This window comes from Salvia miltiorrhiza, chromosome 7 (genome assembly GCF_028751815.1).
Source record: "Salvia miltiorrhiza cultivar Shanhuang (shh) chromosome 7, IMPLAD_Smil_shh, whole genome shotgun sequence".
In the NCBI taxonomy this organism is placed as follows: Eukaryota; Viridiplantae; Streptophyta; class Magnoliopsida; order Lamiales; family Lamiaceae; genus Salvia; species Salvia miltiorrhiza.
The window spans coordinates 18712725-18726715 of record NC_080393.1 but is presented as its reverse complement, the minus strand read 5'-3'; the positions used below and the strand labels follow the sequence as shown (position 1 = coordinate 18726715).

The 13991-nt window shown below is 37.4% G+C and overlaps 2 protein-coding genes across 2 annotated transcripts; one reads left to right on the top strand and one right to left on the bottom strand.

Annotated features, from left to right (window-relative positions):
- The first annotated feature begins 4756 nt into the window (after positions 1-4756).
- On the top strand, positions 4757-10506 carry LOC130993138 (E3 ubiquitin-protein ligase ORTHRUS 2-like). The gene is made up of 9 exons (XM_057917918.1): positions 4757-5387; positions 6114-6649; positions 7356-7481; positions 8155-8254; positions 8335-8396; positions 8473-8575; positions 8737-8878; positions 9060-9274; positions 9416-10506. The coding sequence occupies exons 1-9, from the start codon at positions 4938-4940 to the stop codon at positions 10076-10078; spliced, it is 2397 nt and encodes a 798-aa protein (XP_057773901.1). The 5' UTR covers positions 4757-4937; the 3' UTR covers positions 10079-10506.
- Positions 10507-10693: 187 nt separating this feature from the next.
- Positions 10694-12644, bottom strand: LOC130993140 (uncharacterized). Its single transcript, XM_057917919.1, has 4 exons — positions 11646-12644; positions 11255-11325; positions 10998-11096; positions 10694-10911 (listed from the first exon to the last, which is right to left on the bottom strand). Exons 1-4 carry the CDS (start codon positions 12214-12216, stop codon positions 10801-10803), a joined length of 852 nt encoding a protein of 283 aa, XP_057773902.1. The 5' UTR covers positions 12217-12644; the 3' UTR covers positions 10694-10800.
- Between the last annotated feature and the right edge of the window lie 1347 nt (positions 12645-13991).

Below are 13991 nucleotides of genomic sequence, written 5' to 3'. Positions count from 1 at the left end.
CTGCCTGGGCCCAGCGACCGCTGGGAACCCAGCGCACGCTCAAATCCAGCATCTGCTGGACTCTCTCAACGGTGGCTGAGTTCCAGCGGTCGCTGGCTTCTTGGCCGCCACCGCTGGAACTCAGCGCTCGCTCAAAACTCCATGGATTTCAATTCTCGTGGTTCTTGGCCGGATTTCGTCGTGTGTATTTTTTGGATGAAATCCATGAAAGTCATTCCGGATTTGAAGTCAGTGGAATAACGAATACACCTAGATTTGTATGGATTTTAAAAAGTCTGAAACGAATACACCCAGATTTATATGGACTTTTAAAAGTCTTGAACGAATACACCCAGACTTTTAAAATCCATAGAAATCTATTAAACTCCACAACGAATACACCCCCCTAAGTAAATCAAGGAATTGTCTGAATGGATGATATATTTGATGGTTATTATTATGACTTTTAATATACTTTGTTCATATGTCTAAAATATCATTTTCAAAAATATATTCAACCGATTTTGTTAGTATTTCTAATTTTTATATAAAAAAATTAGTGAACTTGGAAAAAAAATATTAAAAAAATACAAAGATAAAAAATAATAACAAAATCCGTTGAATATATTTTTAAAAATAATATTTTAGACATAAATCACTATATAGAAAAAAAAAATCGGTCAAATTAAACATCAAGAAAAAACTGATTTTTTATGAAGACTAGTACGCTCATCCGTGCGATGCACAGCGAAATCGAAATTAAATGACATTTTAAATAAATAAACATAAATATTAAACATAATTAAATATAAATAAATGCAAAATGTGATTTAAAAATAAAATATCAATTATTCAATAAAATCTCGAATTTAAAAATATAATTTTCAACTATGTATAAAATATAATAATAATTAAATAATTTTAAATTATTTGATAATGAAAATTAATATACACATTATTATTATAGAGTATTCCACATAATATTAAATAAATAATTATTTCATACACATACATAAATAAAAAAGTTCTAAAATTTTAACAAAGAGAATTGAAAATAAAATATTTAAAAATTTTAATAACATATTCGTTTTAAATTCATTTTTGATGATTTTTATACCATATTAAAGATCTTGTTACGAACTTAAACTTAAGATGCATATCGAATATTTCTTCATAAATCAAATTTGATGTAGAAAAGAATAAAAATTATAAAAAAGAGAGAGAAAAAATTATAAAAAATTGATGGGAGAAGAGAAAGATAAAATAGAGGGAGAAAACTCCTGTTTTATATATTATATAGATAGATGTCTAAGACACCTGATGTCCAAAAATCTTTTCCTTTTTTGTTTTTGGGTTATCCCAATATTCATGGTATGTTTTTTATTTTAGATATAACTAGCATTTGCATCACGTGCAATGCACGGAAAAATATTTTTAATTGTTATATTTATATAATTTAATACTAATTCAATTATTATACTTATAAATGTAATAAAAAATTAATTTTAATTGAATCTATTTGAATTGAATATTGAAAAAATTAAAAAATATTCACAATTATAAAATTTGATATTATGAAAAACAAAAAAAATAAGTTAAAAAAATTAACAATAAAATACTAATTAAAAGAATTTAAAATATATTTATTCAAAAAAGATGAGAGAGGAGAGAGAAATTTATAAAACTTTAATATTTAAATAAATTTAATTTTTACATTTTAAAATTAATTATTTTCATAAAATATATCATATTAAAGCTTTTAACGTGATATTTAATTTGATATGCATATTAAATATTTTATAGGTAATCGAATTTCACAATTTTAGAAAGAAATGTAACAACAAATAAGAAGTTAAAGAAAATGAAAATAAAAATAAAATTAAAAAGTTTAAACATAAACCTTCTATTTTATTATAACTACAAAATTGTCATTCAGTTTTAAAATCAATTTGAATTGATTTAAAACTGAAAACTCCATTTTTAATATAGTACTATATATTAAGGGGTCAATTAACTCTCACTAATTATAATGTCAAAGGCCAAAAATACTCCTAACCCTAAAAAACTAAGAGACGTCTCCAACAAGAAGCCATAATATGTCTCGGCTCCCTCTTTCTCTCTTTCTCACTCTCTCTCTCTCTCAGCCGCCTCCACCCTCCTCACATTCTCCACCCTCGCCTGCCTTCTCCTCCACTTTTCTTCCCTCTGCTAGTCGCCGAAGTTCTGTAAAGGGAAAGGTCTCTCGCCTTTCTTCTTTCCCTCTCCTCCACCGCCTTCCCTTTGCTACGTCGTTGGAGGGATCAGAAATATTGGAATAGGCTGATACAGAATAACTCGGTTCCACCAAAGGTTAAAGTGTTTTTATGGCACGTTTTTGTTGACATAATTCCGACGGCTGCTAATCTACGAAATCACCATGTTCCCACAGAAGGGCATATGTAGCTTGTGCGATGATCGTTGGGGCTCCATGGAACATAGCTTACTTTTCCGTCCAAACTGTGAGATTGATCTTTTTAATTCTCAAGTTCAAATCTATTTTTTTCTAGTTCACTATTACACAATCGATTACTCCAATATATAAAATATAAGTCATTCAAATAGTATAAATATATATAGTTTATAAAAAATAAATTTTTATATAATGAAAATTTAATAAACTTTATTATTTAGCTAAATAATTTTTTATATATTAAGCTATTGATAATTAAAATGTTCTTTGACTGACACACCTAAATTCGAAGAATCCCCTTACTATTATTGAATCTATTGAATTAATTAATTTAACTAAAAAAATACTATTATTTGATTTGATATATTGGAATTATTGACAATTTGAGTTATGTGCTTTGTGTTCTTTTTTTATTGATAAGAAATTAAATAAATAATACTCCATCCGTCCCAATAAAAGTGGCCACCTTTCCATTTTGATTTGTCCCACTAAAAGTGGTCACTTTCTAAAAATAGAAATATTAGTATTTAATTAAGTCCACTTAATTAAAATTAGGGCTCTCTAATTAAATCATAATTTATTTACCTCTATCTCACTCAAAACCCACAAAACACATACAGAACTCTCACACACCTACTCGGCCCCCTCTTCTCCCCCTTCTCTCTTCTTCTCCGGCGACTACAGCAGCACCGGCCGTCGGCCACCGCCCCGCCCCGCCCCCGTTCCCTTCTCCCTCGTCCTCTTCCTCCCTAGAACACACACAACGACGCAGCCTCCTCCCGCGAAAGGGGAAGATCGTTTCCTGGGTCAAATCGGAGGGGGATAAGCCGAACAACGGCGAATCAGTCGTGGTGGTCGACCACAGCGCCGCCCTTCTCTCAGAAACCCTAGATCTAAACTCTCCACCCTTCTATTCTCTTCTATTCTCTTCTTTTCTCTCGCGATTCTTCTCTGAAATTCCATGTATGTGTGTGTGTGTGTTCTGTTTGGAGCGTCTGGTTTGGCGGCAGCTCTAGATCTGAGGGTTGCCTGGATTTCGGGCATGGCGGTGGCGGCTCTGCCATCACCGGTAAACCAGATATGGTGGCGCGATTTGGGGGCCGGGCTTTCAGGCGGTTGGTTCGACAGGAGAGAGAGAGCTCGACGTAGGTGAAGTCAGATGTGGGTGTCTGGTTCGCGATGATAGGACGGCGAGGGGCGACCGCCTTCGTCCAGGTGCAGTGAGAAGGAGAAGAAGTCAGATGGAGGAAAGTAATTATCTCATTAAATTTGGTGGACCACACTCATTTTTTTTTTTGATCAGAAAAGAAAGGGATAATATTAATCATCAACGGTACCAGAGGTACCTAGAATTTAATACAAGAAGAAAGCAGAAAATCACCAGAGCACCAAACATCAAAGCTAACGTCAACACCAGAAATATAAAAGGTTTTGATCCAGCTCCACAGCCTACCTTTCACCTCCAACACCGTTCTTTTAACATCCCAAGGTTTTCCATCAAATCTACTCTCATTCCTTTTTTTCCACAGAAGCCAAATAATACCTGTCCATAAAGCTTTGAGGATCTTCAAACATTTCTTGCCTCGTCCGAGATGACAAAACGAAGTGAAATGTTGGACGATGTCTCTCGGTCGAACTGTTGTAACTCCCATCCAGCTCAAGATAGAGTCCCACACCATTGAAGCTTTCGGGCACAGTAAGAACAGATGATCCGCCGTCTCCTCACTCGAGATGCAGTAAGTTTCTTAATCTCCGTGCCCAAATAAAAGTGCCCACTTTTATTGGGACGGATGTAGTATTATTTTGCCAACTAATTGTCACGCAAGAACAAATACATCATGTCAAAATTGGCACACCGCTATTATATATTAGCCTGATATTTGATCGAAATTTGGATTAGTACAAAATCAGATAAAATCAAAAGGTTGAGTGCAAAATCAGAATTAGATGAAAATTCAGTATTTTATAGACAATTAATCCTAAATATTTTAATGCCTCAACTTTGCCTTTTAAACTTCTTCTTTTTTACCATATAAGAGAATTAATAAAACTAAAATGGGAAATTTAAATACATAAATGCTACTGTGCACATATCCCACGTAATATGCACTACTCAGCTGATTCAATGAATAATTTGGGTCGCAGCATTTAAGCTAAAATTGAAATTGATTTTTGTATTTATGTAAGAACTGTAGAAGAACTTATCAAATCTTGTACACTATTGAAAAGGTTTAGTTTATTCCCTAAAAAAAAAGGTTTATTTATTTATTAAAAAATAGGTAGGAAAAGAGGGTGAAAAAGGGAAGCAAGAGGGAAACTGGCAGAAAATGAAAAAATTCAAAAAGTTTCCTGAAAAATTAATTCCCGATTTCAAGTCCGCGCCAAAGACCCCCAAATTTCTCTCCTGTATTTAAGCAGCATACTCCCAGAACCAACCACTCACTCTACTCTCCACTTTCATCTCTTTCTTTATTATTTTCATCATAACTATTAATTGTATTTTAATCCAATGGCGCAAGTTAGCGACCTCCCGTGCGACGGCGACGGCTTCTGCATGCTCTGCAAGCAGAAGCCGCCGGAGGGGGAGATCCTCACGTGCAAAACGTGCGTCACGCCGTGGCACGTCGCCTGCCTCGCCACCCGCCCCCTAACCCTAGCGGACACTGCTCACTGGGACTGCCCCGACTGCTCCGATCTCTCCGCCGCCGGTGCCTCCATGCCGGCCGTCTCTGGAGGGGGACTGGTGGATAAGATTCGCGAGATCGAGTCCGATGCATCGCTCACTGATCGGGAGAAGGCGAAGCGCCGGCAGGAGTTGCTGAGCGGGGCGACGGAGGCCGAGAAGGCGGAGGGTAAGGATAAGGAGACGAATGCTGCGGACGCTGGGGGAGTTTTGGGGATTCTCGGGGACCGCTTCAACTGCTCCATTTGCATGCAGCTTCTCGATAGACCCGTTTCTGTACGGTTTTGCGCTTCTCTTCATCTCTTCGCTAGCGCAAATATCTTCTGCGTGTTTGAAATTACGATGTCTGTGACTGATTTGGGATTTTTTTGAGGGATTTGACTTTTGCTACGGCTGAAAATGATGAATAATTTAAATGGGGTCTGTTTTTGGCAATTTCAATTGAACGGCGTCGTTTATACTTGTGTGTGAATATGTATTTTGTTTTTTCTGTGTTTTGTGTTCTCAGACTTTTTTTCCAAACAAAGTCAAGCCCCTGTTTGTATGCTTATACATATTCAATTATCTTTTCTGCTAGTTGTGGTAAAAATTCATTTTAGTTTCCAATGAGCTTGATCGTTGTTTTGCATGGACTGAACTTAAGATTTCCGAGTTAAATTCAAATGCGAGGCAATGTCCGAAAACCATCCTGATGAAGTATCGATCTGCTTAAATTTATTGAATGTGTGTAGATGTTTCTGTTGCATATTCAATGCGGTTTGCTGTTCTATAAAGTGCTCCATTTGTTTTATATTGAAATGGAAGAATATTTAGAGATTATATGCTGATGGTTTTTTTTTTTTTTGTCATTAATAACCTAACAAATTGCTCAACTGATGGATGTAATGATTTCCTATATGTGGATTCAACTGCAACATGCTATTATGTAAACAAATTTAATTCCCATGTAAACAAGTTGGAGAGCTTCCAAACTCATCCTTGTGCTCTTGATTCTGTTTTCAGACGCCATGCGGTCACAACTTCTGCTTGAAATGCTTTCAAAAATGGACTGGGCAACAGCGCATGAAGAGTTGTGCTATTTGTCGCAAGATGATTCCGACCAAGATGGCAAGGGAGCCTCGAATTAACTCTGCTATTGTTATGGCAATCAGAATGGCGAAAGCTTCCCAGCCTAATTACTCTGGAGGTCCTCCGAAGATATACCATTTTATCCACAACCAAGATCGTCCTGACAAAGCATTTACTACAGAGCGAGCCAAAAAAACTGGAAAGGCTAATGCATGCAGTGGGAAGATTTTTGTCACAATTCCATCAGATTTTTTTGGTCCAATTACAGCAGAGTACGACCCGACAAGGAGCTCAGGTGTTATGGTTGGAGAAACTTGGGAAGATAGGATGGAATGCAGGCAGTGGGGCGCTCACTTCCCCCATGTTGGGGGTATTGGTGGTCAGTCTAATCATGGGGCTCAGTCTGTTGCTCTCTCGGGGGGTTATGAAGATGATGAGGATCATGGTGAATGGTTTCTCTACACAGGGAGGTATTCAGCTCTGCTTCTATTAGGCTTTGATTACTTAAGATGATATTATGCCTTGGCTTTCTTGTTACCCATGAAATCACTTTGAAGTTAATGTGAACTGGATGTGCATAGTCTGTCAACACTTACTTTGTAAAGGCCTATTAATAAGTTACCATGTTGAGTCAAGTAGTCAACATCCGATAATTTTCAATCGATGCATGAGGAACTTCTTTCCTGGTTGTCCAATTCTTTTGGTTTAGTTAATGCAATTTGATTTGGTCAATTATCATCAGTAATTTAGTATAGTGGTAGTGTAGTGCTTTTCCAGCAATGCCTAGCATCAGACATGCCTTCTAGACTAGAACATGTAACTTTGTCTTCTTAAGATATCTGAATTTCTTATGAACAATATTGTGCTATCTTTGATTCAGCAAACAAGCCTTGTGTGACAATCATAGGATTATAAGGAATGTTTGCTGATTTGAACCTTTGAACATTATTGACATTATTATGAGTTAACAGTTCTCTTACAGGATGGCCATGTTTGGTACCTTGCATATGGAGTTGCTTGCTTGATCGACCACTAGTTTAAACTGCTATTATTGGAAACAACTTATGAGGACCTGAAGTTAATTTTTGTGTGCTAGATGTTTTCTTGTGTTTGGTGTTGTATTTTTGCATATTGGTAATGCCTATATTAAGTTCTCTATTTTATTGCTGGTTACAGTGGCGGACGTGATCTTGCTGGGAACAAAAGAACGAACAAGAAACAGTCATTCGACCAAAGGTTTAGGAGCTACAATGAAGCTTTAAGAGTTAGTTGCCGTGAGGGTTATCCTGTACGAGTTGTGAGGTAAGCTGTAAATATATTTGAGAAGTGTGCAAAAACATGGCACATGTCCTAGAATGTTATTAAGGGTGAGAGCAGTCACAAGTTTGTACTTTGTATTTAATTTTCCAGCTGCACAGTTCTCATCTAGTGATATTTCACAGTAAAAAGCCAAAAAAATGACTAGGGAAGTAGAGGCCTTATGATGAAGTTACATTTGCTAAGTTTAAGTGATGTTCCCTGTGAACATTCAATTAAGGTTTTTTTTTTTTGCATGACATAGTGTGCTTTATCCATGTGATGCTTAATTTTGTGATTCTTTTTTTTTTTTTTTGTACTTTGTAAATGGTGGATGTTGAGGAGAGCTAATAATTCAATACTTAAAGAATTGTGCTTCTTTTGATTAATCTGGATATTTTCTTGAATGCTAGAATATACTATTTCTATTGTTTTTTGTGCTGTTTAATACTTGTGTTATACAATGAAACTATATCTTCTACTTGGGGAAAGTATTGGCAGAATTTGTTAGCCATTAAGTACTTGTTTTTCTAGTGACTTTCATTCTTATGCAGTGCTATGGAAACTTTGAAAGTTATTAAATCTGAACATTTTCTTTTATGTATCAAAATCTTGAGAGGTTGATAGCTGTCTTACAGCTAACAGCTTGCTCTTATAATAAGTGTCCTTTTTGTTGTAGGTCTGCTAAAGAGAAACGGTCTTCTTATGCACCACAGGAAGGCGTGCGTTATGATGGGGTTTACAGGGTTGAAAAATGTTGGCGTAAAGCTGGGCAACAGGTGCAAATTTACCAAATAAAGAATTTCACTTGCAATTTTTATTTATATTCCTTTATGACATTCTTTTTGAATAATTACAGGGATTTGTGGTCTGCCGTTATCTATTTATTCGTTGTGATAATGATCCAGCGCCATGGACTACGTGAGTTGTTTTATTAATTGCCTCACTTGCCCACTCCACTAACTCTTATGTGAAACTATATCCTTTTGGTTTATAGTGACAACCAAGGAGATCGACCAAGACCTTTACCGAACATTCCAGAGTTGAAGCAAGCTACTGATATTACTGAAAGGGCAAAGAGTCCTGCCTGGAATTATGATGTGAGCAACTTAGTCCGACTAGGATAATTTGTTAATTTTCTTGTGTTGTGTACTTGAATTAGTGATTGTATCTTGAGGTTTGCACGGGTCTAGGACTTTACCTCTACAATTCTGAGGTTAAAAGTACTATAAGACTCATCTGTTTAAAACTTTTCATATAGGAGAAACAGGGCCTATGGACATGGATGAGGCCTCAACCACCTAGCAAAAAAACACCTGGTGGTTGTGGTAATGATGGAAAGAGTACAAAGAAAAGAAAGAATCGGAGTGGAACTGGAACTGTAAAAGAAAAGCTTTTGAAAGGTAATTTTCCTTTTCCCTTTTCAATACTGCTTTTATTATTGTGTCTTTTCTGAAAATTTTGGACATTATCATATGGCATCATTTATTGTTTCAATTGACAATTTGTTTTGTGGTTCTTGTATGTTTATACTTTTTGTTGCATACTTGCATGTTTAACTGTGGCATGGTAAATATAATGCAGAATTTAGTTGCCTCATCTGTCGGAAAGTGATGGTTCTGCCACTCACTACCCCGTGTGCTCATAACTTCTGCAAGGCTTGCTTAGAGGGTGCCTTTGCTGGGCAATCTCATGTGAAAGAGAGAAAAACTGGAGGGAGGACGCTTCGAGTGCAGAAAAATGTTATGAAATGTCCATCTTGCACACAAGATATTTCTGAGTTCCTTCAAAATCCTCAGGTACAAGTATTATATTTTGTTTTGTTTCTGTTTTTTATTTTCATCTGGTTGTAAAGAGCTCAGAAGGCTTATCCTCAGACGCTAGATAGAACTTAAAATGGTTGCCCTAATGATTCGGCTTGACTATGATTATGTTTACAGGTCAACAGGGAGTTGATGAATGTGATTGAAACACTACAGAACCAGATGGAGGAAGAGTTGAAGTCTAAGGAAACAGAGGATGGCCAAAGTGTGAATTCAAGTGAGAATGCTGATAGTGAGAGCTCACAAATGGAAGTGCAAGAAGATGCTGACAGCATGGATGAAACACCAGATGCTGTTGCTGAAAATAAAGAGAACTGTGATGTGAATGCTGAAATCCCAAAAGAGAACAAGACTGATAAACCTTTGAATGACACAAAAACTCTTCGTGTTTCTAAGCGAAGGAAAACTAGTAAGGATGGTGCTAAAGATGGAGATTCAGGAGACACAGAAGATCATGCAACAACCAAAGCAGGCAGGCTTGCTGATAGTGAGAGCACAGAAGTGGAAGTGCAAGAAAATGCTGACAGCATGGATGAAAATGCTGACAGCATGGATGAAACACCAGACTTTGTTGCTGAAAATAAAGAGAACTGTGACGTGAATGCTGAATTCCTAAAAGAGGACAAAACTGATAAACCTTCTCGTCGTGTTTCTAACCGAAAGAAACCTAGTAACGATGGTGTTAAAGCTGGAGATGCAGGTGGCACAGAAGGTCTTGAAAAACCAAAACGTGGCAGGCCTAGGAGAGCCTGTGTCCAGAATAATTCTGGGGCGAATTAGATCCAGATGCAGGCAAGGAGCAGAGAGAGGCTTTGGGATGATGCTGGTACCTCTGCTGTCTCAAGTTTGACTTTTGCATATAGTCTCTTCTCCTTTAATTTGGCAGCCCCCGCCCTGATGTGGGTAACTTTGGACTTATTATTATTACTTTTACTTGGTAGGTGTGGGTTGGGGCTTGTGTGAATTAAGTAAAATAGTTTATGAACTACATTTTTGGTGATTTCATGGGTACAGTTTCTCTTGGCATAATTTTAAAGAGAACTTTTGGAACTACATGTGGATGTGATGGCGTGTACCATCTTTAATCCATTGTAAACTTACCCCTATGAAATTAATCTGTACTTAAATTTCTCAGTTTTTTAAGGCTATGCAGAGGAATGTATGCTCGGCAGCCAGGCTTATGTTTCTACTTCATTCTATTTCGTTCACTTTCCTGGCTGTGTTCTGTGCTGTCTATGTACTTTCTTTAATCATGGTATTGCATTTCTTTTGTGGAGTGACATGTCTAATATGTCCACATAATCTATGTATTGTGCGCAACTCACCATAGATATTAATTATGCGTTGGTGTAATTCAATTGTGGCAAGACATCAAACTACTGGATGGAAAGCAAATGCAAAACATACATCAACTGGATTTATAGTCTCAGATAATATGTTTAATCTAAATTGTGTTTCAAACATAGTGCAGTTTCCTATTTGACAAAATATTAGTTGCCTACCTAATCGAGATTCAGCTGATTGTCCTGCTCCTTGAGCCTTCTGATCAGAGCTTCCTTCTCCTCTTCGGGCAACGCATTGAAAATGAAGACTGATTTATCTCCAATATCGTCCTGCAGGACAAGCAAAGATGATGCAACTGTAATATATTACAAATGGTGACACTGTGATATCAGCATCAAGCAAGTGATGCTGCTACCTTGATAGGCTGAGTGAACTTTCTTCCCGCGAAAACCACAAAGAGCGCCATCCACACGCCCAGCAGAGTGAGTTTTGTTCCATCATCCATCAAACCAGTCTGTATACCAATTTAAAAAGTCCATTATTTGAGGAGAGTGAGTTAGCTAGTGAAGTCATTGTTTAATAGTGTGAGAATTATGTCAGCTGACAAACCAAATTTCAACAAAAGAAACCGGAATCTTAGACGGGATAGTAAGGATCAAGTGTAAACAATACCAGATGCCCAAGCAGAACAGATGGAATGATAAATGTCAATATACCAGCTTCCAACTTGCCATAGCAAAGTCCTGTTTGCAAATACAAAAAGATTAAATTAATCGGAATAAACAAAAACTAATTATGAACTGAAATTTTTCCCTCGCTTACTGTAAAAGCATAGATTGATAAACATGTCATATGAAGAGAAACTAACCTAATTCAATTTTGTTTCAAATTGAACTTAAATCAAATTAACCTCCAACTTGATATCTAAATTATACCATAAGTAAGCTGGAACAGTTAGTTGCGGGCTTCACTTAATTCACCACTCGTAGCACTCCAGTTTACAAATTGGCAACAATTTCAGTTGAATTTGTTACTAAATTCGCAATAAGATCGAAAACCAGACCTTCCTTGAAGACGAGACCAGTCAGAGCCGCAAACAGGGGACCAACAAACCACACAGCCGTCGGATTCTCAACGACGTACTCCACCAAACTCTTCCCCGCCGGCTGAGCCAAGGCGGCGTACGTTGCTAACGAACCAAGAGTACCGATCGCCCACAGCGCCTGGAGCGTGCGCTTGATCTCCGTAACATATATGTGAATCAAGTAGAGCGACAGTCCCAATCCACAAGCTCCTACGCCGTAAAACAAGTCTAAATTCCTCGCGATCAACTCAGACAATTCCGAATTACTGCTGTGCAGGAACGCCGCCGCCGATGCAGCCACAGAGGAGGAGGCAGCAGCGACCAGCCCCGATCTGTAGAGAACCACTTCCTGAACGTCGGAAGATTCGACTTTCCACGGGCCGTAGACACCTGGATAGACGGCGTTTGAATCGGGCTGTTCGCCGACGGCTTGGCATTTGACGGAGAGCGAGGAGCGGCGGGTATTGATGGGAGGCGGAGTGGGGCGGAGGAGCAGAGAGTGAGGTGAGGGTTTTGGGTAGAGATGAAGAATGTTGGTGTTAGCTATCATGGTTTTGGGGAATATAGTTAACGGATACGAACCACTCCTGCCCGCTATTTTTGGTTTAGTTACGAAAACCAACTGCCCTTTTCTCTCTCTCAACTCTCAATAAATAGATAAAAATAAATTATTTTATGTGATGATGGTTTAAGCAGGAGAATTTTGATTTGAGGAAATTGTTTTGGAGTTTTTCAACATCTTGCGCTCATCAATTCCTGTATTACTCTTGTCCTCTTGTATCTCTTGATTAATAGTAATACCATAAACTGCAACATTCTCTTTCAATACTCAGTTCCATTTTGTCCATGCTTCAGGGAAGCTCTCATCTTCAATGCTACTCATCGGGTGATCAAGCAGCTGATATATGTCGGTTTTTTCTTTAAAGCTTAAGATCATCAACACCTTCCCAATCTCTAATGTGCTCGTTCCTCATTTTGTTTCATAAGGAAACAAATACAAAAAATAATGAATCTATCTAATAAACGGCAGAAAAGGCACAAAAACTGGCTTGGCAGCTTCCTTTCATATTGTCCCAAGCATCACGCGCAATTTGTCCAAAAAAATACAAATAAAATCAGAATTAAGTCACAAATACGAAAAAAAAAAAACGTCACGAAGAGCACGACGATTTCAACAAGTATAATTCGAACAATACTAATTTAATGCATTAACCATCAAACAATCAAAATTTGAAATGTGCTAACTCCTTGATCACGAGAATATGTCGTGGATGCAAGCTTCTCTTGGCACATTCACCAGACATTTCGTTAATGCATTCTATTAGGTGTTGGGTTCAATAAACCCAATCCAATCAACAACTTATAATGGCAAAACAAAAATTGAGCGCCATACAGAGTTAATACTTGGATGATCCCTTAGGCCATACTATTACTCTTGTTCATTTACAGTAGAATCTCCGTATATATTAATAGTTATGTTGGGAACTTAATGAAATATCTTATTCCTTATTTTGATGATACCAAAATCAATAGGTTTCACTTGTAATAAACTAGAATTGTTCGAACTCAAGTGTTAGAGTTCTTTCTCTAGTTTAGTTGTTGTTCTGAAGACTGAAGACTGAAGCCGAAGGACTGAAGACTGAAGCCGAAGGACTGAAGACTGAAGTTGCCGACTGATGTAACGATTAAGGCAAAGTCAAATACTGATATTTGACTAACCAGTCCAAGAATCAGTTACGACTGATTATTTAATGTGAGCCACGTGGATTCAGCGGACTGATACTAAAGTCAAGTATCAGTTAAACATTCTTTCTCGGACTGAAGCTCTAAAGCTTAAAGGAAGCCATGCACTCCAGAAGTACAGCCGCATTGAATGCAGAGATCTCATGATCATCCTTTCTCTGCAGAGGCCACTCCTTTTGGTGACTACCTTTTTCAGAGATGTCTTATCTCCTGCTCTTCAAAGTAGCCGTTCTCACTAAACAAAGGAACCTCGAAGATTGAAGCATCGACCCAAGTTCAAATTACTCTCTAACGGAAGAATTCTTGAAGACCATTTCAGCCAACGGATCTATTCAAGACGTCTCCTATAAATAGAGCTCGAGGATCAACCGATTCAACTACATAAGCTGAAACACTGCCGAATTCGTTACTCAGTTCCAAAGTTTGAATCGAAGAAGAGAATCACAAAGCAAAAAATCAATCACTACTGATTACATACATTCTCTTATAACTTAGGAAAATATTGTATATCCAAAGCCTAGGTATAACTGATTACAGAGAACCCGTTCTTTGTAATCTAGTTGGCAAGTTTTCGAACCTCTT